This window comes from Coregonus lavaretus (genome assembly GCF_964263955.1).
Source record: "Coregonus lavaretus genome assembly, chromosome: 5".
In the NCBI taxonomy this organism is placed as follows: domain Eukaryota; kingdom Metazoa; phylum Chordata; class Actinopteri; order Salmoniformes; family Salmonidae; genus Coregonus; species Coregonus lavaretus.
In genome coordinates this window covers 50,223,752-50,247,070 of record NC_139992.1, presented here as the reverse complement: position 1 = coordinate 50,247,070, position 23,319 = coordinate 50,223,752, and the positions used below count along the sequence as shown (strand labels likewise).

The 23,319-nt window shown below is 44.5% G+C and overlaps 1 protein-coding gene across 3 annotated transcripts; it reads left to right on the top strand.

Moving 5' to 3' along the window:
* The first annotated feature begins 379 nt into the window (after nucleotides 1-379).
* Nucleotides 380-22,791, top strand: LOC311130161 (nucleosome assembly protein 1-like 1-A). 3 transcript variants are annotated; one of them, XM_084162856.1, is made up of 14 exons: nucleotides 380-464; nucleotides 5,664-5,703; nucleotides 8,008-8,096; nucleotides 10,101-10,203; nucleotides 14,005-14,146; nucleotides 14,951-15,031; nucleotides 15,340-15,468; nucleotides 15,988-16,059; nucleotides 16,182-16,321; nucleotides 16,913-17,078; nucleotides 17,372-17,494; nucleotides 17,607-17,639; nucleotides 18,422-18,472; nucleotides 20,934-22,791. In XM_084162856.1, exons 2-14 carry the CDS (start codon nucleotides 5,687-5,689, stop codon nucleotides 20,970-20,972), a joined length of 1,185 nt encoding a protein of 394 aa, XP_084018982.1. In that variant the 5' UTR covers nucleotides 380-464; nucleotides 5,664-5,686; the 3' UTR covers nucleotides 20,973-22,791. The 3 variants fall into 3 exon arrangements, with proteins under 3 accessions (XP_084018982.1, XP_084018980.1, XP_084018981.1); XM_084162854.1 differs by having other exon boundaries at nucleotides 14,951-15,043; XM_084162855.1 differs by having other exon boundaries at nucleotides 400-464; nucleotides 5,667-5,703; nucleotides 14,951-15,043.
* The last annotated feature ends 528 nt before the right edge of the window (nucleotides 22,792-23,319 follow it).

The following is a 23,319-nucleotide window of genomic DNA, read 5'->3' as shown; positions in this document are numbered from 1 at the left end:
TCCTATGGCCAAAGACTCATTCTGGTTCATATCAACTCATGGTACCAGCATTCAAGACAAGTCTAGGTGAATAGATGTCATGGTTTACTTTAATCCCCCAAGACAATCACCCTTCTAATTGGACCACACTGTCTGGGACCCATGGAAATTGCACGTTGCTATGGTCTGGTTGACATGGTGACATAAGATATGATGCAAACATGCATTTTGCAGAAGAAAGTGGACGTGTTTTGCGGTGTATTAACTAGACATATCTGATGACGATGGTGACAGAACACTTTCATCAAATATTCCAGAACGGCCCCTCCCATAGACTGAACGTTGCCCTGGTTTACGTGATGACGCTAGATGTATATGAGCGCAAGCGGCGGGATCTCTCTCTCTTTTACCGCCATAAGAGCGGAGTCTTTTTCTTTGGGACGGCCTCACTGCGCAGATCCACCTAGTCAAGCCGCTAGCGAAAGGTAAGATAATGACTTGAAATCCCCGTAGCAATACAACAGAGTGGCGCATATATTGTACTTTTAGATGGGTACGAATATGGGGCTGTTCTTATCGTATTGAACTCAATATTTGTGTGGATGTAGTCGGGAAGAATGGACCGATAGCTTGCCAGCTAACTAGCTAAGTCGGATGGCTAGTAGCAGCCATTGAGAGACAAGAGAGCCTCCACCATGATGTGTTAGCTAGCTACATTCACGATGATGAAAATGGCTAATCTTCTGCCCTGTTCGATACGTTGTATTGTAAATAAAAAAGCGGTAACGCTATTTGGAAGAATAATCGTTATTTGAGTCATTCAGTTATTGTTTTTATCGAATGTCGTGTTTTATTTTTGACTTTATTTGTTCACTATCCTTAGGTAAGAGAACGTTAGTTAGTTAAGTGAGTGGATGGAGATGTGGCGGGTACAAGTTTCTGATCACGGCGCGAGCTATACAGCTAACTAGCAGGCTACACTCTAAAATGGAACGCATGTCTCCGTCATTTCGCGTGATATTTTTGACCTGTTTGCAGTTAATTAGCTAACTTCGATAGCCACAAAGCTAGCTAACAGTTTTCTCTTATTTTGGTTACATATTGAGGGTGCCAATATGTGCCCAGCAAGTCACGTTGCCAATCAAAGATGGACTGTCACTGTTGAGGACTTGCCCAATTAAAGTACGTACGCCAAACTAGCTAGGTAACTGTAACTAGCTAACGTTACTAGTAGTTGACTTGCTGGCTAAGTAGTTAGCTAGCTGGAAAATGGGGGAACATACCCAATTAGCTAGCTAACGTTACAGCAAATGTATCCGTTAATACTGCGCTAGCGAGACATTACGGTATTTGTACATTTCAGTGGTAGGCTAGGTAGTTCGCTAAGCACATACGTATGTTATTTAAGTTAGCTGGCCAGCTTTCTTTGTCAGGTGAGCGCTATTGCTCATAGCTTGCCTTGGCTTGAGCATGCAACACGTGGTCGCTGGGTTTGAGAGGCTCTTTGAAGGGATGTAACTTGTGTACCCTTCACTTTGTTAGTGAAATGTATTATGAGTTAGCTACACTCAAACAATATCAATGTAGCTCAGTTGGTAGAGCATGGCGCTTGCAACGCCAGGGTTGTAGGTTCGATTCCCACGGGGGGTCAGTATGAAAAATGTATGCACTCACTAACTGTAAGTCGCTCTGGATAAGAGCGTCTGCTAAAATGACAAAGGTTTCAGCTGTTATCACATCTGCCTTCGTTTCTGCCATTGCTTATCCATGCAACATAACAATATTATTCCTAGCTAATTTCGTTAGGTATTCTACCTTTAGCTACAGATTAAGCTAGCTATAGCCTATAATTCGTTTGTGTATTTTTCAATACTATTGTATGGAATGGCCCAGAATCGAGTGAATGAACCTAGCTAACTTTTGTCAAGAAATGAGGGTGGACCAACAACGTTTTGAATGGATATTGGTCCTGACGGCTCCTGCTAAGGGGACATTAACTTTTTTGTTTAAAAAAAAATGTAGCATTGATTTATCCCTTGATGATCGTGCTATGAATGATAGCTACTCTTGTATCAATCTTTGAATGTCTCAGATGCTTTGTCTTTTATTTGTGAAATACTTGTCATTTGGCGGCAGGAAGCTTAATGGTTAAGAGCGTTGTGCCAGTAACCGAAAGGTCTCTGGTTCTAATCCCCGAGCCGACTAGGTGAAAAATCTGTCGATGTGCCCTTGAGCAAGGCACTTAACCCTAATTGCTCCTGGAAGTCTCTGGATAAGAGCGTCTGCTAAATAACTAAAATGTAAATTTGTGTTTGAGGCAGACATCAGCTACTCATGAACACATGGCCTTTTTATGACCCCCATCAATTTGAGTTCTAATGGCCCCTTTGTGAAACTGGCATGAAAAGAGAATAGGAAATCAATTGATGTGAGTTGCAAGGTATTCCTGGAACTGTTGCTATAACATAACTCCAGACAGTGTTGGAAGCTACTCTTAAAATAGTTTACCAAGCTATCAATTACTTCACACTGGAGGTGTACTGCAAAATATTAAGTTACTAGTTAAACTAGACTGAACAAAAATAAACGCAACATATAAATTGTTGGTCCCATGTTTCATGAGCTGATATAAAATATCCCTGAAATGTTCCATACACAAAAAGCTTATTTCTCTCAAATGTGCACGAACTTGTTTACATCCCTGTTAGTATTTCTCCTTTGCCTAGATAATCCATCCACCTGACAGGTGTGGCATATCATGCTGTTTAATCAAGAGGCTGATTAAACAGCATGCTTGTTACACAGGTGCACCTTGTGCTGGGGACAAAATTCCACTCTAAAATGTGCCATTTTGTCACAACACAATGCCGCAGATGTCTCAAGTTGAGGGAGCGTACAATTGGCATGCTGACTGCAGGAATGTCCACCAGAGCTGTTGCCAGAGAATTGAATGTTAATTTCTCTACCATAAGCCGTACATCCACCCAGCCTCAACCGCAGACTACGTGTAACCACGCCAGCCTTGGACCTCCACATCTGGCTTCTTCACCTTCGGGATTGTCTGAGACCAGCCACCCTGACAGCTGATGAATCAGAGTAATTCTGTCTGTAATAAATCCCTTTTGTAGGGGAGTAACTCATTCTGATTAGCTGGGCCTGGCTCCCTAGTGGGTGGGCCTATGCTATGGCTGCACCCCTGCCCAGTTATGTGAAATCCATAGATTAGGGCCTAATGAATTCATTTCAATTGACTGATTTCCTTATGAACTGTAACTTAGGAAAATCGTTAAGTGTTGCATTTTATAGTTTTTGTTCAGTATACACGTAGTTCACTATTCCCCCAACACTGACTCCTGAATTATGATTGTAGTACCCTTTGACAGTGGCGCGTTCTTTACACAGAGACATATCAACATACCTAAAGCATTAGTGCCATGCCTAGTTGACTGTTTCAGATGCAGTTAGGCAGGCCTAAATGGCAGTTTGGATCGTCCTAAATTCATTTTATCAGAGGAAATCCACTATCAATCGATGTCAAAGCCTAAAATGCAGTCACAGCGTCTCTGTATTTGAGTGGTGCTGTTGCTTTTCCCGAGCTTCATATGGTTAAGAGCTCTGGCATTAATAATTTGCTATGGTGGAGGAGAACGCATTGGTGGGGAATGTTGTCTTTTTGATATGTTCCAGGGCCAGACATCGTAAAGTTGGCCTCGGTGTTTTACAGGTTGATCCAAATGGTATTGGTCCACGCTTTCAAAAATATGATTACTGTAGTGCTGTGTGGGTTTTTAGAATTTCAATGACCAACGATTTGGCCTGGAATGATCCTCTTTGTGGCCCCTCTGTCTGGTAATCTCCCTTTCAGCTGCTTAACAGTTGATTTTTGGACCGCTTTTTAGTTGTCCTATTTAAACTGCGTAGGTGAGCGATGGGCAGCCTGTGCGATGCTAAACCAATTGGCACAAGCCAGCAGGAAGGTGTGGTGAGGGAGAGAAGAGGAGCTGCTGAAAGATGGAGACTGAGAAAGTGAGGTGGAGGTGGTCAGCAGTTAGTTGTGCATTTCACATATTGCAGGCCGGCCCACATCAGCAGTGTTGAACAAAATGTTGCTGACTGGTTAATTATGGCACAGTTTCCCTGACCATTATGTATGGTGTAGCTTCTTCAGTGATGCAATTTTATTATTATAATAATATATTGAACCAGGCCACTAAACCTTTTATACTGCTTTACCATACAGTACCCATGGTTTGAGATGAATATGGCGCTATAAAATGTGATTACCCCTTCACTCTTTAAGTACAGTGACGGTTGTGTTGTAAACATTGAAGGGGTCATTTTTTAGTTCTGCCAAGCGTCTTTCAATTTAGAGCCATGCCTTCACATTGTATTTGATTGAGCTGCACTGAGATCTCTACACTGGAGATGTCAGAGCTTGCCCAATAGAATATTGTGGTTTGAATTTTTCACTCATTCCAGGGAGCCAGAATTGATGTCAACCTGGCAGCTATTAAGATGGTATTGTTTTGTAATTAGTCCAGTCCACCACATTTTGGATATCGGCCGCTTTGTATTTAACTCACCACTTTTAGGCCCATTTGAAGACCCGTGTCAACCTAATACCACAGCAGTAAAGGGAACCCTTCAGCAAATCCATAACCTAATGCCATATGTCTTTGGATCTGAGTTTTGGTCACTGTTGTGGTAGAGTTGCTCACTGATGTGAGCTAAAGCTGATCTGGCTCTCCTGTGTTTCTCCATGTGTGCCAACCCTGTGGTAAACGTTCTCCCCCCAGGGGATGGTTCTGGAGCCTCATTCGATGCCTGATGTGACTAATGACTTTGTTCATTGTCAACCTTCATGTGAAGGCCTCTCTTACAGCATGTATGGTTAAAGTGCAAGTCTGAGGGGGTCCAGCTGTGTACTTTTTCCATTGTGTTGAGGGGTACTGGTTTATGGGGGAGGAACAGCTCTGAACAGTGCCTTGCTTGGGTGCAGTGCTGTTATCAGATGGCAGCCCCAGTGTCGCCAGCAACCAAAGCCCCAGCCCAGGGCACATTGTAGAGCACATATTCTCTGCCCATACCAAATGAGCTGGGCAAGGGGTTGAGATATGTAGGATGATTTAACTAAGGCTTATATTACTTAATGCCTCAGTACAGCTAACAGGGCTGTCAGTGAGCTGTGCGCTTGGGAGTTCTTTCATGCACATTTCACTAACCAACATGACAGGGAGCCAAAAGCAGTCCTTTTTTGTTTTCCTCTGGGAGTGGGAGGAGGAGAAGCTGGGGTGGGATTACAGTTGGTGGCCATTTTGCTGTAAGCAAGCGGAGTACTTGGAATAAGATGTTCAGCCCTCCTGTGGGTGCTTTAGTCCACAAAGCTCCCAACAACAGTTTGCTACACACTGGGATGGAGATGTCCTCAACTCTATTGAACTTAAGGATATGATATTATGTAGCCTGTTGTAAAGCTACCATCAAACAAGGCGATGTAATGGTAGTCTTGCATATAAGTCATTTGGGCCTATTTCAATAAAATATTCTAGCCCCATAAGCCCTTTGTTTAAGTGAACATATCAATTGCCTGCTGTGAATTAACAATTGTCAAAACTAGCATGTATCATACATTACCCCCCCCCCCCATTGTCTATCTAACACTCTCCCTCTTTCCTTCTCTGCAGCAGCATCACTCGACTTGGCTAAGATGGCAGACATGGACAAGTAAGTGCATCCTCTCCATTTGATTGGCTGTGCAGCTTGCATTCTGTGCAACAAGGAAATTGCTTAAGTGTCCGTTGCAAAAACAATCCTACCTCTGCATCGTTACCTAGAGCCCTATAAATTCTGCTATTTTTGTTTTATTGAGTCAGGTTTTCGCTCTCAATGACACCTTTTAAATAGAAAAACAAAAATGTGAAGTTCTAAGTCCACAACAATGCTTAAACCACATCAGGAGACCATTTTTGAGGTCTGGGGTAAAAATTGCGAAAGTTACATTTCTGGGTGTAGTTACCCTTTATTTCCGGTGTGCACTTAGCATAAGGCTGTTTAGCTGTGTTTTTGTAGCGCATGTGATGGTAGTTTGCAAAACAAGTACCCAGTGGATTTATGCAAATAATCATGCTATTATTCTGCCAGGTAAGCATAGGCTACTTTGTAGTTAGCATTTAATTGAGAGTTTTTGGGGAAGCCTTTCCGTCTACCAGAATACTTTTCATTGTCATCGTTGCTAACTGCTAGAAAGTGGTAGGCGCGCACTGCACATGCTGACGGGAAATTCTCGTTGCCTCTTAAAGTTCAGATGCATTCTGTTCACGTCTTATGATAAACTTTGGCTAATTAATTTTCAGAACATTTAGTTGATTCCCTACTAAGTTAAATACATGTTTGAATATTGTTGAATCCCTTTTTAATGTCTGGATTCAGTGTTTCCGTCCGCATTCTCTGCATCTTGGATTTTATAGGGCCCTAATTACCCTCCCCTTTGTCATTGGTTTACCTGGAGGTGTGTTGAGGTCCCATGCGCTCTGTCATTTTGGCTGTACCCTCTATTCTGTGTAGCCTGGCCAGGAAGCCATTATTATAATGTGCTGTTTTAATACCTTGTTGCATATAGCGAGATGCATGTGTTTAAGTATTATTTTTTTCTTCATTCAGGCCAATGTTTGTTGGTCAAACCTCCAGGGTATTCCAGAACGAGTCCTCCATCAGCAAGCTAACCTGTCAGGTTCAGGATCGTTGTGGATCTCTTGGTTCGCAAGGAAACCAGTCATGCAGCCTAGCACAGTCAGATTTGTTCACCCATGGCATCATTGTACCAAAACACAATTTGGCGAATGGCACACGAGTGTTGGGTGAAATCATGACATTAGTCCGATGCACATACTCTTGTGTTTAGCAATGCCATCATCCGTTATCAATTTGGCTTCTAGTATCTGTCAAATATTAGACACCGATGGGTGTATCAAGCGTCTCAGAGTAGTGTTTTGCATTTTAGAGCACAACGAATATAATAACAATGGCCGGGGGACCTGATCCTAGATCAGCACTCTAACTCTGCGAAGCTTGGTCCGTACGGCCGCAGAGCTGAGTCAGTCATCTTTCCCTCCTGGTGTCTGTAGCTGAGGAGGATGGCCAGCTGTCGATCTCACTGCGGAGACGTTTCCTCGCTGGGCCGTGGCTCGAGGTGGCTGTTTACTCAGCCGGGGCTGCTTGGGATGCCACGCCTGGGCTTGGGTTACGTTGGCTCCCTCCGGCCATTCGCAGACACCTCCCTGAGTTTGAGTAATGGGCCTTGACGCTGGTCCTTCAGTCGTGTCGCTGTCACACACCACAGGGAAGAGGCAGCCAATCACACGGACAGTCAACTGTTTATCCATTCATCTACCTTATTATATAGGTCCCGACTGACTGCAGGCGTCTCTGGGTGAAGTTTCCCCTATATACAGATCTAGCATCAGCTTCCCCTCACCCAATCCTAACCTTAACCGCTAGTGGGGGAAATATTCAAAACTGACCCAAGATCAGTGTCTAGGGGCAACATTACCCAATTTTGCCCCCAGACTAACTGCGGGGCGGATGCTAGCATGTTAGCCTGATGCCACATGGGTGTCATTATGTTGATCAGGGGCTTATTCAGATAGAAATGTAATTTTTTTTTTTTGCACTGGTTCGGAACCTGGTTCAGTATGAACAGGGATTAAATCCAGTGTTAGATGAAACTTCAGTGAGGCAGGGGAGCAGTATACCCTTTGTGCTGTGTCCCTGTTCACTCTCTGGGAACATGCCTCCTAGTCTTTCAGATGTACTGTGTGGAGGCCTCCATGTATTAGTATTGTCTGGCACACCCCTACTTTTGTATCAAAGTAATTATTAGAGTTGAGACGATTCCCTATTCTACACAGTAGATATAATCACATACCATCTAAACAGTGCACTTCTAAGCTTTTGTGAAGCTCCAGGTGTCTGTTCTGGCTGATACTCCTCTCTGTGTTTTGGCTGATTCCCTCGTCTCTCTGTGTGCAGTAAGGACCAGGCTGAGCTGGACCCGGCAGATATGGAGGACGTGGAGGAGGTGGAAGAGGAGGAGACTGGAGAGGACGTCAACAGTAAAGGTAAGGCTCAGCACCGCCTGACGAGGAAGTGCTTGGGATTGTTGTTAAACGTTAGATGTCTGTGCCCACCGTAGATTTGACTTCAACTGAACAACCAGCAGTGAAATCTGAATCCGTTTTACCAGCAGTGTCTGGCTGGTGAGCAAGGGCTCGTGACATGAGCCTCTGCTTGCTGGTCAGTCATTAATGTTAGATTGACAGTTGAATTAAAATCCTCTGTGTCCACATTGACTAAGTTTTGAAATCTGAAATGGAAGATGTTTTTACCTGTCCTTGAATGATTAGGAATCATGAATTGTTAATGAGGTTTATCATCATGAATAACTGGCAGACATTTACGTCATTTAGCAGACGCTCTTATCCAGAGCGACTTACAAATTGGTGCATTTGTAGACTGAATTAGATGTCTCTCCCCCAGGTATTTATAGCCTAGCAACGCTTATCGTCTCCCACCACGGCGATCTGTCACAATGATTACACACTTGACAGCAGAGACTGTCATACGGCCAGAGCCTAACAAACATCCTAATTTTCGCCTGATTTCTGAAATGACACTCGTCATCAGTAGAAATGTCCCTTGTCTAGAACCGATTCAGAACATTTTGCGTTCCCCTCCTCCCTGTCCCTGCTCCGCCGCAGCACGAGGAGTCTGCAGGTTTGTCCCAAACGGCACCCTATTCCCTATATAGTGCGCTACTTTTGACCATAGACTTATAAACCCTGCTCAAAAGTAATAATAAAAATAATAATAATTGGTCATTTAGCAGACGCTCTTATCCAGAGCGACTTACAGGAGCAATTAGGGTTAAGTGCCTTGCTCAAGGGCACATCGACAGATTTTTCACCTAGTCGGCTCGGGGATTAGAACCAGCGACCTTTCGGTTACTGGCCCAACGCTCTTACCCACTAAGCTACCTGCCGCCCTAATGCACTATATAGGGAAAAGGTGCCATTTTGGGACACACCGCAAGCACGGCAGTGTCCACAAATCCAAGGTTTAAGGAGTTTTAAGCGTGGCATAGGAAAATCAAGGCAGGCAGAGTATACCTGCTGGCTAGCTCACTGTGTAAATTATGCAGCAGCCCTCTGCCTCGCCCCATGGGCAAAGCGTTTGTTCTCCCCCTTGGAAATGTCTCTCTGTAACAGCTATTATGAATAGATTTTCTCCTGTTTGGTGGAAGGGAAAACTTCACCTATAATGGTCCATCTATGGGCTCTAGTCCAAACTGAGTCTTCAAGCAGGCTCGGACAATTTACCAACTGACTTGATCACTAAGTACATTTTTATCACCAGCTTACTCTGATAGAAATCGAATTATTTTGGAACCTGGTTCAGTATGAACAGGGTTTAAATCCAGTGTTGGTAGAAACTTCAGTGAGGCAGGGGAGCGGTATACCCTTTGCTGTCTCCCTGTTCACTGTCTGGGAATATTGCCTCCTAGTCAGATGTATTGAACCACAGGGCTCTGCGTCAATAGTGTGAAGTGACTTCCTTTCCTTGTGTCCTCTCATTCATCTGCATTGATCTGAAGAGGTTTGACAGGTGGCAGCGTTATGGCAGAAGCATGCTTTCACCTGTTCAATACTGTCAGATCAATATGGCAGAAGCATGCTTTGACCTGTTCAATACTGTCAGATCAGTATGGCAGAAGCATGCTTTGACCTGTTCAATACTGTCAGATCAGTATGGCAGAAGCATGCTTTGACCTGTTCAATACTGTCACATCAGTGAAGATGAAAGGAACTAGACAAGCGAAGTGAGCAACCTGTGACCAACAACACAGCCCTTCACCAGGAGTTTTTTTCTAGATCCATTATTTTTACTTTGTCTGGCCTTTAAGTGGGCTGAAAATATTTGGGTTGGCCCACCCAATAATTTCCTATGCAGAAAACCCCCTGCCTTCACTCTTTTTTTCTTTCCTTGTATCCTGTCTGTATTGTGACTGATGCTATGAATGGCTGTCTGTCTGACGGTAGTGTCTGACCTTGTCCGTCTCCCCTCAGCTCGTCAGCTCACCGTGCAGATGATGCAGAACCCACAGATTCTAGCCGCGTTGCAGGAGAGGCTGGACGGCCTGGTTGGCTCGCCGTCAGGATACATGGAGAGGTGAGACCCCCAATCAGGAGTGATTCCGAGGCTACGGCGATACAGATTCTGTGTCAAATTCTAGATCGAGCCAATCGTTTTTCAATGGAAGTCATCCGATGATGGATGATGGACAACAGACAATGGCTGAATGCATCTACGATGCTCCTGCGACTGTCGCCATAGCCTGACCCTGTCCCACTTTGCAGCCCTGGGCGACTAGCCTAGTTATGCAGCACTGCTTTAGATTTTAAGATACCAACAGAAGTTGTTCTCACTGAGGTAGTGGCCCTTTTATTTTTGTGTTTATTTTTTTATAAACCTCCATTCTTGGCATGCGCGCTGTCTCCCTGTACGCGTGTGTATGTTATGGAGGGATAACAAGGCCAGTGCTATGTCTTCGGTGCCAGAATGTTCCCCGTCTTCTGGTTCTATCCTCAATCGCCGGTACATCCCTCTGACAGCATGTCTGTGTAAAATTAGTATTGGTAGTCTAGGCTGATAATAGACAGAATCTAACCTACACCCAAAACTGGGAAAAAGTTTCTGCACACTCGTTGCTCTGATAAAGGTTGACTGACCAAAAGCTCAGCTACTATTTATAGTATAGGTTGACAAAATAATTATTTTAAAGTTCTCTCATTGGACTTGACTGCAGGACCTAGTACCCTCCCATCCTTTAGGTAATCAGTTATCTGTGTGTGATTGAGTATGTGAAGGCAATGCTTTCCATTCAGGGATTTCCTCAAGGAGGTTGCCTAGTTACAGTTTTCAAGCAAGGCCACTGCTACAGTTATAGGAAGCTGCTGCATTCCGCTTTAAAGCAATGCCCCATAACTGTAGTCCTTCAGGTCTGCTCTGTGTGCTGTTGTCCTTTAATATGCAAATTATTTGGCCGTTGAGAGTTGGAGTAGACTTCTTGTCCAATGACTTCACTAAAGAGCTATGGCACACAGACATGATGCCTAGGCACTAGGCATTCTGGGCCCAAGTTGTGCACCTCTTGATTTGGTGTTGCAGTGAAATGTATTTAAAAGCGGTCTCAGCATCAGTCAAACACCAGCGTCCTGACATGTGAACAGAGGCCGTATGTATCAGTCTCGGAGTAGAGCTGCTGATCTAGGATCTGTCGACGTATTCTTATTCATTGTTTGTGAACAGGCAAAACTAATCCTAAATTAGCACTCCTATTCTGAGATGCTTGATACATACCCCTGATCTGACCCAATGCAGATGGCATTATGGCTCCCTCCTTCCACCATTCCACTCGCTTCATCTGACGAATGAGGGGACACCCCAAGATGAAACACAACTGTAGGGTGTCCAATCAAAAACACACATTTTGACCAATGGGTAGAATGTTGTGTAGATAATCCTCAAAGAAAACCAATGGTCCAAACCTCGTCTATCATAATCCGGTCAAGTTATTGGCATTTTTAGGATGGCCAGAATTAGGGTGACTTAAGGCCAGAGAGAAAAGGTGGTGGAAAATTGCCTTGTCAGCTGTGCATGAATTAAGGCTACTGGCGACTTGATAGGCTGACTTTGCCACGGAACTCATCGATCTTCTCAAATCCGCAGGACATAAAACCGAGGTAAGATGGATACAGATTTTGAGACATGACGCAGTATTTTAGTATAATCATATTTATTTGAAATTCGTGTTCTTTTTAGAATAGTTTAAAACAAAAAAATTATATACATATATACATCACTGAAGTGTCAACAAAGCATTGAGTGTACAAAACATTAAGAATACCTGCTCTTTCCATGCCATAGACTGACCAGGTGAAAGCTATGATCCCTTATTGATGTCACTTGTGAAATCCACTTCAATCAGTGTAGATGAAGTGTACACTAAGCTTTGAGACATATGTGTGCCATTCAGAGGGTGTATGGGCAAGACAAAATATTTAAGTGCCTTTTGAATGGGTTATGATAGTAGGTGCCAGCACACTGGTTTGTGAAGAACTGCAACGCTGCTGGGTTTCACGCTCAATAGTTTGTATCAAGAATCGTCCACCACCTAAAGGACATCCAACCAACTTACATTTACATTTTAGTCATTTAGCAGACGCTCTTATCCAGAGCGACTTACAGGAGCAATTAGGGTTAAGTGCCTTGCTTAAGGGCACATCAACAGATTTTTCACCTAGTCGGCTCGGGGATTAGAACCAGCGACCTTTCGGTTACTGGCACAACGCTCTTACCCACTAAGCTACTTGACACAACTGTGGGAAGCAAGGGTCAACATGGGCCAGCATCCCTGTGGAATGCTTTCGACACCTTGTAGATTCCATGCCCCGAATGATTGAGACTGTTCTGAGGGCAGGTGGGGGGGTGAGAAAATCAGGTGTTCCTAATATTTGGTGTACTCAATCAAACTACTTTCAAAGCTTTTTTTATATGTAATTCAGCTCGTGTCATGCTAATTTAGCTTTATTCAACCCGCGAAAACAACTTTGAAGACAACGACCACAAAATGTGAAATCTGCAAATTGTTACGAGAAACCTGTACCACTGTCAACAGATGAGCTTATCGGATGTATTAGGTTACAACTTTTTGGATATAGTGTTAATAATGTTAGAGGAAGACCCCATATAATGATTCAGAACATGAATAATCATTTGTCTTGGTAAAATGTATTTTATAACATCAGGAAGGGAAATTAAATCACCACCAAAGCGTGTTTTCACCCACACACCCTAAAATCTGTCTAAACATGCCATCGTTTCTGCCTCTGCCATTTTTAAATGAGGGAAATCTCCGTTAAACTGTTCTTGACATGGGTTTCTTGGCCCAACGCCGTAACCTAAGCGTTGCAGCGCGGGCGTCGAATTCGGCCATCTTGAGTAATGGAAGTGCCGGCATTCAGCCGCTGTGGTATTGCTCGGCTCAACCTCAACAGATTAATTGTGCCCTGTTCACCATTGGAGTGCATGGCTGTGCTGCTTATACACTTTTGGTCCTCAATCATTTCCGCACCCTATGTCCTAGTGGTTGTCTAGGAGCCCGGCCTCTCCGTCCTAGTGGTTGTCTAGGAGCCCGGCCTCTCCGTCCTAGTGGTTGTCTAGGAGCCCGGCTAGGCTGGCGGCGGTTCAAAGATCACAAACATCTGTGGTGGAGTTACGATGACCTGGTCTCAAGTGTCTCTGTATAAGGGTGCTGATCTGGGATCAGGTCAACCCTGTACATGTTATTTTATTAAATGTGATCCTGAATCAGCACTCCTGCTCTGAGATGCTTGGTACATACGGCTCCAGATATCGGAGCTTGTTTTAAGTTGAAGACTCCGATAAATTTGACGTCTTGGCGAAGCGGTCTTAATATGGTTCTGGCCCCTTTTTTAATAATATTTTTCTGCCAGTGGAGGCCAGTTGTTCATCTCCGAGCTTCCCCTCAGTGGGGCGCTACGCCTGAGGGGCTTGGCTGTGGTTGCATAACGCCAGGGCCGAGGTGACCGGGCCATTACATAAAATGGGAATGTTTTTAATTTAGTGTATAGTTTGTCTTTCTCTATGCCGTGTCAGTGGCAGTAGTCCTCCACTTCCGGGTCCTATGGTTGCTTATGTATGCCTAGTGGGAGATACTAGGTCCTGCAGTCAAGTCCAATCTCCCCGGCACTGTGTCCCTCTGCATATAAAGCGTCCATATACATAGGTCTGCATACATTAGTGTTTGTCATTCGTTGGACGTTTATTCCCGTTGTCATAGCGGAGGCTCTAGTATCTTGTCAGTATATACCACCATCTTTTGGGGACAGTCAAGATGTACTCTTTCACCGTGTGGAATTTTGACCCCTTTTCTCTCCCCGTCTCCAGCTTACCAAAGGTGGTGAAGAGACGGGTCAACGCCCTGAAGAACCTACAAGTGAAATGCGCCCACATTGAGGCCAAGTTCTACGAAGAGGTCCACGAACTGGAGAGAAAGTACGCCGCTCTCTACCAACCCCTCTTCGACAAGGTAGGAACACCCCTATTGTGTTTGTTGTAACAACATCAATACGTTCTCCCGTTCGTTGTACCTTAGAACCACGCCGCATTTGTTAGACTGGGCACTTTGTGCATGGGCTGTGTTCGTTAGTGCACACCGTAGTAAAATGAGCCATTCTTTTTGGACAGATCCAGGTAGGTCCCTCCTTGTTTAGTTTCGTGTGAGTCCAAATAGTTATTTGGCGTGACCCGACTCTCCGAGGGCGACTGAGGGAGAGTTGGGATATAAAAAAAATAATTAAAAAAATCCAATTTACACACCAATATTAATACACGTGTGTGTGAAATAGGACATATATAAGCACCCACCAAATTGTTGTTATTAATGAATACACCCCAGTATTCTCAGTCTAAGTGTTGATCAGTCACTCCTCTGCCCATGTGTAGTTCCTGCTGCAGCTGCTCCTTATCCAACACTGACAGACTCTAGCTTTTGCCCTCTCTCCCCATTCCGCTCTTTGAAGCTGACTCGAGATTTAGCAGAATCCTCTGACAAAAGAGCTGCAGCCCGTTCCAGGGATGCAGATAGAGCTGAGAAAATGGGGGGGGGGGAGTGAAGCAAAGCTGGGGTGCACGCACACACAGACATACGGAGCGGCCAAACTGCTGTCTTAAGTAAATAATGCACTGGCTTGGCACCCCCAGCCCGTATTCCATTTATCTTGGTTTAAACAGATGACTTTTCTGGGCTTTTTGTTAGATGTTTTGCTTTGTCCTCCCTCTGGCTGTTGGCATTACAGGGACTCACTGTTTACCCCCTCTCTCTCCCTCCCAGCGCAGCGACATAGTTAAAGCAGCCTATGAGCCCACAGAGGAGGAGTGTGAGTGGAAGGCTGATGAGGAGGAAGAGTTGACAGTAAGTAAGCAGGTACAGGTGACTACATGCCTGCATGTCTTATTTATCTAACCTGTGGACCTCTACTGTCTGGTCCTACACCATGCCAGGGCCAGGAGGATGTACCATGATTGACTTCTTGGTTTCTGACTGTTTTGGTTACATAGCTATTTTGTGTGGTGGATGTGCTAGATTTACATGTGCAATATAGGATGGAATATTGCCTATTTTGAGTTTTAACCAGGGGTGAATTTCTGTTTTATAGGCATCAGTGAAATTGTACATAAAATCCCCTTTTTACTGATTGTCCTCCTGCCCGTTTCTTCCAGGAGGAGATGAAGGAGAAGGCCAAGGTGCAGGAGGAGAAGAAGGATGAGGAGAAGGAGGACCCCAAAGGCATCCCCGAGTTCTGGCTAACGGTTTTCAAGAACGTCGACCTGCTCAGCGACATGCTGCAGGTAGGTGGGGAGCGGCAGAGCAGGAACACAAACAAGAGAGCAGTAGTGGAAAGTAGGTCAGTAGACATTTACTGCTGCTACTCCTGAAAGATGAGGCTTCATCACCACCTACAGGTTTGACGAAGCAGTTTCACCCCTAAAAATAGATTCCATATACATAAAGCACACTGTTGGAGTTCTGGGCAGCACACCTGATTCAGCTAATCATCAAGCCCTCAATGAGTTGAATCAGGTGAGTTTGTCCCGGGCTACAGCAGAAATGTGGAGTACTGGAGTTGGTAAACACTGATTTTTAAATGGCACTCTTATCCAGAGCGACTTAGTCAGTGTATTCGAGGTAGGTAAGACGACCGCATTACAAGTAAGACTTTCCTCAATAAAGCAGCTGTCTGCTAAATCAGTGCTAGTAAGCAAAGACAAGTGTGCATGTTGGTGCAAGAAAGACCAGTCCAACAGTAAGGTGTTTCTGTCTAGATACCATACCAATGTTCAGGCTGGTGTTCATGTGTTGTTTTACAGGAACATGATGAACCCATCCTCAAGCACTTACAAGATATCAAAGTCAAATTCTCAGACCCAGGCCAGCCCATGGTACGTCTGCACCGTATTTCTCTACTAGACATTCTATGAATGTATTGAAAGCCAATTACCGGTAATCTTGAATATTCCCGCTAATGTTCCCAATGTTCAACTCTCGCTCTCTCTCCCTCCAGAGCTTCTCTTTAGAATTCTACTTTGAGCCTAATGAGTTCTTCACAAACACTTTGTTGACAAAAACCTACAAGATGAGGTCTGAGCCTGACGAGAGCGACCCCTTCTCCTTCGACGGGCCGGATATCATGTGCTGCACGGGGTAAGACATGCTCCATTAAACTGGTCCTTGTGTTGTCCCATAGAGATCCTATTCAATTAGTATTCTTAATCCTATGGTGCATCCTTAGTAAACCCCCTAGTTGCTAATCGTAGCCTCTGGGACAAGGAAGGATGCTAGATCAAACTAGAGATCCAAAGCTGAGAGTCTTGTCGGTGCCTCTTGGTTATTTCAGCTCTAGGACAGTCATTGCAGGGACTAACATTGCTGTTTGTTTCCTGAGGGGGGGGGGGGTGGGGTATAAAAAAAAAAGATCTCCTTTAAAATAAGTATGAATGAACATAATCAGGTTTATGCACCCCTATCTATGTTTGGCTGCTTATTTGGCCAGTACAACAGACTACCTTGTATTTTAACACTTGGAGACATGGGTGAATAATGCATCGGTCTGACGGAAAAGAAGTGGTCCTTTTTAACAATGCACCATGTTGGAGTGGATTATATTTAAAAACATTGGGACCTAATCTTAACCTTGAGGGCTCAAAGCATCATCTACACTAGTCATTGGTTGGTGTGTTTTAGTCCTGTTCTGGTCTCCTTGTAACCCTGGTGTCCACCGATCTTGCCCCGCAGTTGTCCGATCGACTGGACGAAGGGCAAGAACATCACATTGAAGACTATCAAGAAGAAGCAGAAACACAAGGGACGTGGCACAGTCAGGACGGTCACCAAGACAGTCCCTAACGACTCCTTCTTCAACTTCTTCACCCCGCCTGATGTCCCTGAAAGTGGAGAGCTGGTAAGTAATGGTTTCCATTGTCTAGTGTAGTGCTTGAAGTGGACTGAAATTAGTGCCGGTATTTATTTTGGGTGCCGCAACTCAATATTTCTCTTAATGTAATATTTTCTTGCCAATATTCTATAAGAGGTGCCGGAACTCAAGCAGTAGAACATTTGGGGTTTTACTCAGTACCGGTGTGTTCCAGTCCAATTCAACCACTGGTGCAGTGTAGTCTTTCTATTGAAGTTGGTGTGGCTGAATGGTAAGTCTCATAGCTCTGACTGGCGTACCGGTGACTGTTGACCCTCCAGGACGAGGACTCTGAGGCTGTCCTCGCCGCAGACTTTGAGATTGGCCACTTCATCCGCGAGCGTATCGTCCCCAGGGCTGTGCTGTACTTCACGGGGGAGGCCATCGAGGACGACGATGACGATGTGAGTACACACCACAGCCTGTGTGTAATGGCCTCATCCCTGTCCTAGACCTCTGAACCGAGCCAGTTGCCTTCACATGTATCCCCCTAACAATGGTGTCTTCTTGTTGCAGTACGATGAGGAGGGAGAGGAGGCTGATGACGAGGTAAGGCCTTAGCTAGCTAGGGCTCTTCACCTGGTCCTCACTAACCCAGTCCTGTTAATGACCTTAGCCATGTCCTCTCACTAACCCAGTCCTGTTAATGACCTTAGCCATGTCCTCTCACTAACCCAGTCCTGTTAATGACCTTAGCCATGTCCTCTCACTAACCCAGTCCTGTTAATGACCTTAGCCATGTCCTCTCACTAACCCAGTCCTGTTAATGACCTTAGCCATGTCCTCTCACTAACCCAGTCCTGTTAATGACCTTAGCCATGTCCTCTCACTAACCCAGTCCTGTTAATGACCTTAGCCATGTCCTCTCACTAACCCAGTCCTGTTAATGACCTTAGCCATGTCCTCTCACTAACCCAGTCCTGTTAATGACCTTAGCCATGTCCTCTCACTAACCCAGTCCTGTTAATGACCTTAGCCATGTCCTCTCACTAACCCAGTCCTGTTAATGACCTTAGCCATGTCCTCTCACTAACCCAGTCCTGTTAATGACCTTAGCCATGTCCTCTCACTAACCCAGTCCTGTTAATGACCTTAGCCATGTCCTCTCACTAACCCAGTCCTGTTAATGACCTTAGCCATGTCCTCTCACTAACCCAGTCCTGTTAATGACCTTAGCCATGTCCTCTCACTAACCCAGTCCTGTTAATGACCTTAGCCATGTCCTCTCACTAACCCAGTCCTGTTAATGACCTTAGCCATGTCCTCTCACTAACCCAGTCCTGTTAATGACGTCTCTTTCCAGTGTTTAACAGTTTCCTCTTGTGTTCTAGGAGGGTGAGGAGGAGGGTGAAGAGGAGAATGATCCTGACTATGATCCCAAGGTGGGTGGGAGAGCTTACTGTTGATGTTAGCATGACCTAATATGAGACCAATGATCAGAAATATCAGATTTCAACATATAGAATAAATACCGGTACTGTACCCCAAATGCATCATGAACACCAGCCGCCATTTTGGATGTATTTTTCTGTTTATATACTAGTGCATCCAACGTCACATCAGACCACACAGCCGTCGGAACACGTTTCCCTGTCACCTACTTTCACTCGACTTGCTTCTACTGTAAGGGCTGGTTTTCCAGACACACATTAAGCCTGGTCCTGGACTATTAATCATTCTACATTTGTGGTCCTCTGTAGCTCAATTGGTAGAGCATGGCGCTTCTAACGCCAGGGTAGTGGGTTCAATCCCCGGGGCCACCCATACGTAAAAATGTATGCACACATAACTGTGTCGCTTTGTATAAAAACATCTGCTAAATGGCATATTATTACATTTGCGTTTTGGTACACCAGAAGTACATTCATTTCCAATGGAAAGCTGTGTTTGCCTTGTAGCAGTGCGTTCTGTGTGGTGCATAAGTTGGATTTGTCAAACTGTATGCGTAGATGGCTTGACAGAACTGGTAGCAGAAGGTGAATGTTGAACTTTTGTTGCACACACATCCAGATGATGCTGCGTACCATGATGCAGCGATGACGCTGTTGGTGTGATCGAGCCGTTAGTCCAGGACTAGGCTCATTCTGTGTCGAGGAAACTGCTAGAATGAGAGTTATAGTAAAGAGAATAGTATTTCTAAACTGTCTCAAAATATCACTTCAAAAGGACCTAATCAAAGTGAAACTAATTCCACATGCCTTTTTGTGAGTGTCTGGTCAGGGGGAATGTTTTCCACTTTTTATTTTCAATGGAATGCCTTGAAAGCATGCTTCTACTTGCTCTCTACATTCTTGCTAAACTGAGACTGCATGTAAATTGGCAATCGGATACTAAATCTATTTAGGTTTTGACTTTTAGTTTCATAGCTCTGCATCACAAAGCTTTGATTTGTTTGGGTGACTGATGAGAATGGAAACAGTACTCCTTCTCTTTGCTGTATAAAGCCTCTTGAATTCTGTATTCTACCTATTTTTTGCCTTTTAATTCATTAATGTTCATCTCCAATCACTTGGCACCTTTTGTCAGCTATACTCTTTAAATTTTTCCTCACTAGGTTTAAGTGATGTCTGTAGAAAATAACCCTCTCCTGGTAGGTACAGCTTGTGAATTGTCAGCTTAACGCACCCCACCTCCCTCCCGCAACTTTTCATTTTGACCCCCCTCAATCTCCTTGCATCCACCTCCATCTGCACTTACAACTAACATAGTTGCTTGTTTTTTTTTCCTTTAACCGTAGTGGGCGCCGCCTTTTTGAGTTTTCTCTTCTGTATGTTGAAGCTAGTTAAACTTTCCTCCAATTTGACCATATTCGTCTTTGTACCAAAACTATTTTCCAGCACCAATATTTAAGTTGGTTTGGAGAAGAATAGATCAACGTTTGTCACATGTTTTGTGGATTTCAATGTTTTTGAGTGTCTTAAGCCATCGCTCCGTTCATTATTCACTCCTGTACTCCAGAGACTGTAGTCTTGATCTGGAAGGGTGCTTGTTAATTGTCCGTCTCCCATTGGACATGCTTGAAGTGTTAAAGACTGCGTGGGGTGAATCCAAACTTCCACTTAAGTTGAATTTTCACTTTGGTCTCCCACTGACATGCACGACTAAGTGAAAGTCTGAGTTGAAGTTCGGCTTCACCCCTCTGTCCTGGAGAGCTGTTGACCCATGTAGGTGTATGTAGTTCTGGTTGTAGTGTCTGATTATTTTAGTTACACCCCACATTTCTTCCCCAGCCATCTAGTTTACCTTGTGTGCACGGGCATTTACGTCTCCTCCTCAGACGAACTACACCCGAGGGGAGAACGTAACAGGCACTCTCCCTGCATTGCTGCCAGTAGATCTCATTTTGTTTTCCTACCCTGTGAAAGAATGGAGAGGCTCTATGAGATCAGTGGTGCCCCCCCCCCTTACATCTTCCATAGGATGACCGTATGCACTACGTCACTGTTACAAACACTACTGGTTATTGTGTTTACAGTAGGGAGGTTCTATGCAGCAGTAGTGACGGCTCTCAAAGTAGTTATTAAACTTCAAATGTATAATATGCCAATTTGAGTCGGTAGTACACACCCCGGACTCTGGTCTGATACCAAAGCAGAGAGCCGTTTATTTCCAGTGGCATACTTTAAGGACATACTACTAGTATTGTGTGGAGTGTTATCAGGTCACTGTTCAGAAATCTCTAGCTTCAGTGCCAGGATGACATTGCCCTATGCCCTGTCAATGTTCGTCTCAATTGGACATATAAAAATGTCTGAATGGTGAAGCCTTAACCTGTGTGAGAGAGGGGGATTAGTGCGTTTGAATCTGTTTAGCTCTAACTTCCTCTCTTTTGGTCTCCTGCAGAAGGACGCAAATCCCCCAGCCGAGTGCAAGCAGCAATGACGGCTGCGGCTTTGAGGATCAACTGCACTGTAACAGCTTCTCAAATAAAACACTTACTTACGCCTTATAATGTTTTGTATTTTTCTTGGTAGAAATAAAAAATAAAGGGTTTCAAGATTTTTGTTACAGAAAACTCCTAATATAATGTGAGCAGTGGCTCGATATACATAGTATTTTACTAGACTGTTTTCTCCCCCTCCTGTACAAATAGTTAGAATGCCACAAACTCTGTCAAAAAGCATGATCTTGTTTCTCTCACTGCTAAACTAGTTTGGGTTCTTGTGAAGTTTTTGTTGTATTGCTCTTGGACAACAGCTGTGGTTAGACTGCATTGAGGCAAGCGATGAGAAAGCCAACCTGTTCCTTTTCCCTCGCGCTACCAAAGTTACCGGTCAGTTCAGGTTGAAGTCGTGAGTTGGAAGTCTTTGTCATTGTATTAGCGGGGCCTCGAGCACTGTCGGAGCAAAACCTTTTAGTCACGGCTAAGGAAAGCAACTCGTGTGACGAATCGCTGCCTGTTGCACATTTGGCCACTCAAGCATGCCATTTGGAGCAGGGCAAGCGGTTCTAGGCCAGTTGGAAGCTGTTATTAGCCGCTTGAGTGGGCTGAAATCAAGTTGTCAATCTAAAACATTCCAGTTTGCAGACTGACAGGCATTGGAAGTTTGAATGCTCTCTTGGGATCAATATTACCTCGACTCATGGTCTGATTTGTTAAAGAAACAGAACCATGTGTCAGCGCTGCTAAATTTAATGAGAAGTCTGCAAGTTATTTTTTTCTATTAAATACTTAATGCTCTTTCTGAATAATAATTTGCATTAAGCAACTTTTTTCTCTCTCCAACACATCACTTTGTCTTGCCCAGTCAGACGCCTAACATTGCAGATGATTTGACGAGGGACAGCTCCAAGGGTTTGCCAGCAGGGGGCACCACGTGCCCAATCATCTGCTTCAGGCTCTTGTTAGCGCACAGTTGTGACTTGTCTTTTTCTATAGCACTTTGTACTACTTAGTCATGTATCAGTTGTGTCCTCTGAAATGGTTAGTTGTCGGTCCAGTACCCCTTGCGCAAATCAGAAAGTGAGCAGCACTTTGGTGGCGGCCGTTGTCATACTGCGCCCCAACGATTGGCGCCCTATGGGCTTTTCCCTGCTCCATGAAAGATGTCCCTGTAATACGTGAATCTCCAAGTGCATTACCCTTAATTTGGGAATCCCACTTGACTTGTATACTCTGATAGCAATAGGTTCGGAACGAGTTCTGTTCTGAGGAAGAAAACCACAAAATTCAGGCTTCCATTGGCATGTGGTCGTGGCTTTTGAGACTTTTGTAACATACTCTCGAGGTTAGGATAACTCTAGAATCTAGACTGCCTGTCTGGCCCCTGAGCGTATGGCTAATTTATCACTGTGAAGGGAAGGTGGCGATGAGTTCTGGTAGAAGTCCTGTCTGTCGGCCGCTCTCTGTAGCCAACCCCACCCAGCAGGTCACACTGAAGCATGTAAGAGCAATACTTAGTCAGGGAACGGAAAGAATAAGTCTCTTAAGCCAACCCACTGCATCCTTTTCCTTTAGTGGAAACAGCCATGTTGTAGGTGTATGTCGGGTGGTGGCACCCTCGCTGCTGTCGCTAGTGGAGCACTAGGGAATACTACTGCATTCAGTGGGAGATTTAAATAAAGTCTGGACTATTCTAGGGGCACGACTGGATTCTGTCTGGATTCTCTTGAGCAGCTGTTGTCAAAGCTAAATGCCATGCTACAAAATACTAAATGTACTCAACTGTATGTATATTCATGAATAAATTGGTTAAATGTGTTTTGCTTTTGTCCCTTGTTGACTCTGTGTAGTTCCTCTTCAACATGAGCTGCTTGACACTTTAAACACTGAGCTCCGTAACATTTGAGTAGCTCATTGAGGCAGTATTTGGTAGCATTGCCTTTAAATTGTTTAACTTGGGTCAAACGTTTTGGGTAGCCTTCCACAAACTTCCCACAATAAGTTGGGTGAATTTTGGCCTATTCCTCCTGACAGAGCTGGTGTAACTGAGTCAGGTTTGTAGGCCTCCTTGCTCGCACACGCCTTTTCAGTTCTGACCACACATTTTCTATAGGATTGAGGTCAGGGCTTTGTGATGGCCATTCCAATACCTTGACTTTTGTCCTTAAGCCATTTTGCCACAACTTTGGAAGTATGCTTGGGGTCATTGTCCATTTGGAAGACCCATTTGCGATCAAGCTTTAACTTCCTGACTGTCTTGAGATTCAATATATCCACATAATTTTCCTTCCTCATGATGCCATCTATTTTGTGAAGTGCACCAGTTCCTCCTGCAGCAAAGCACCC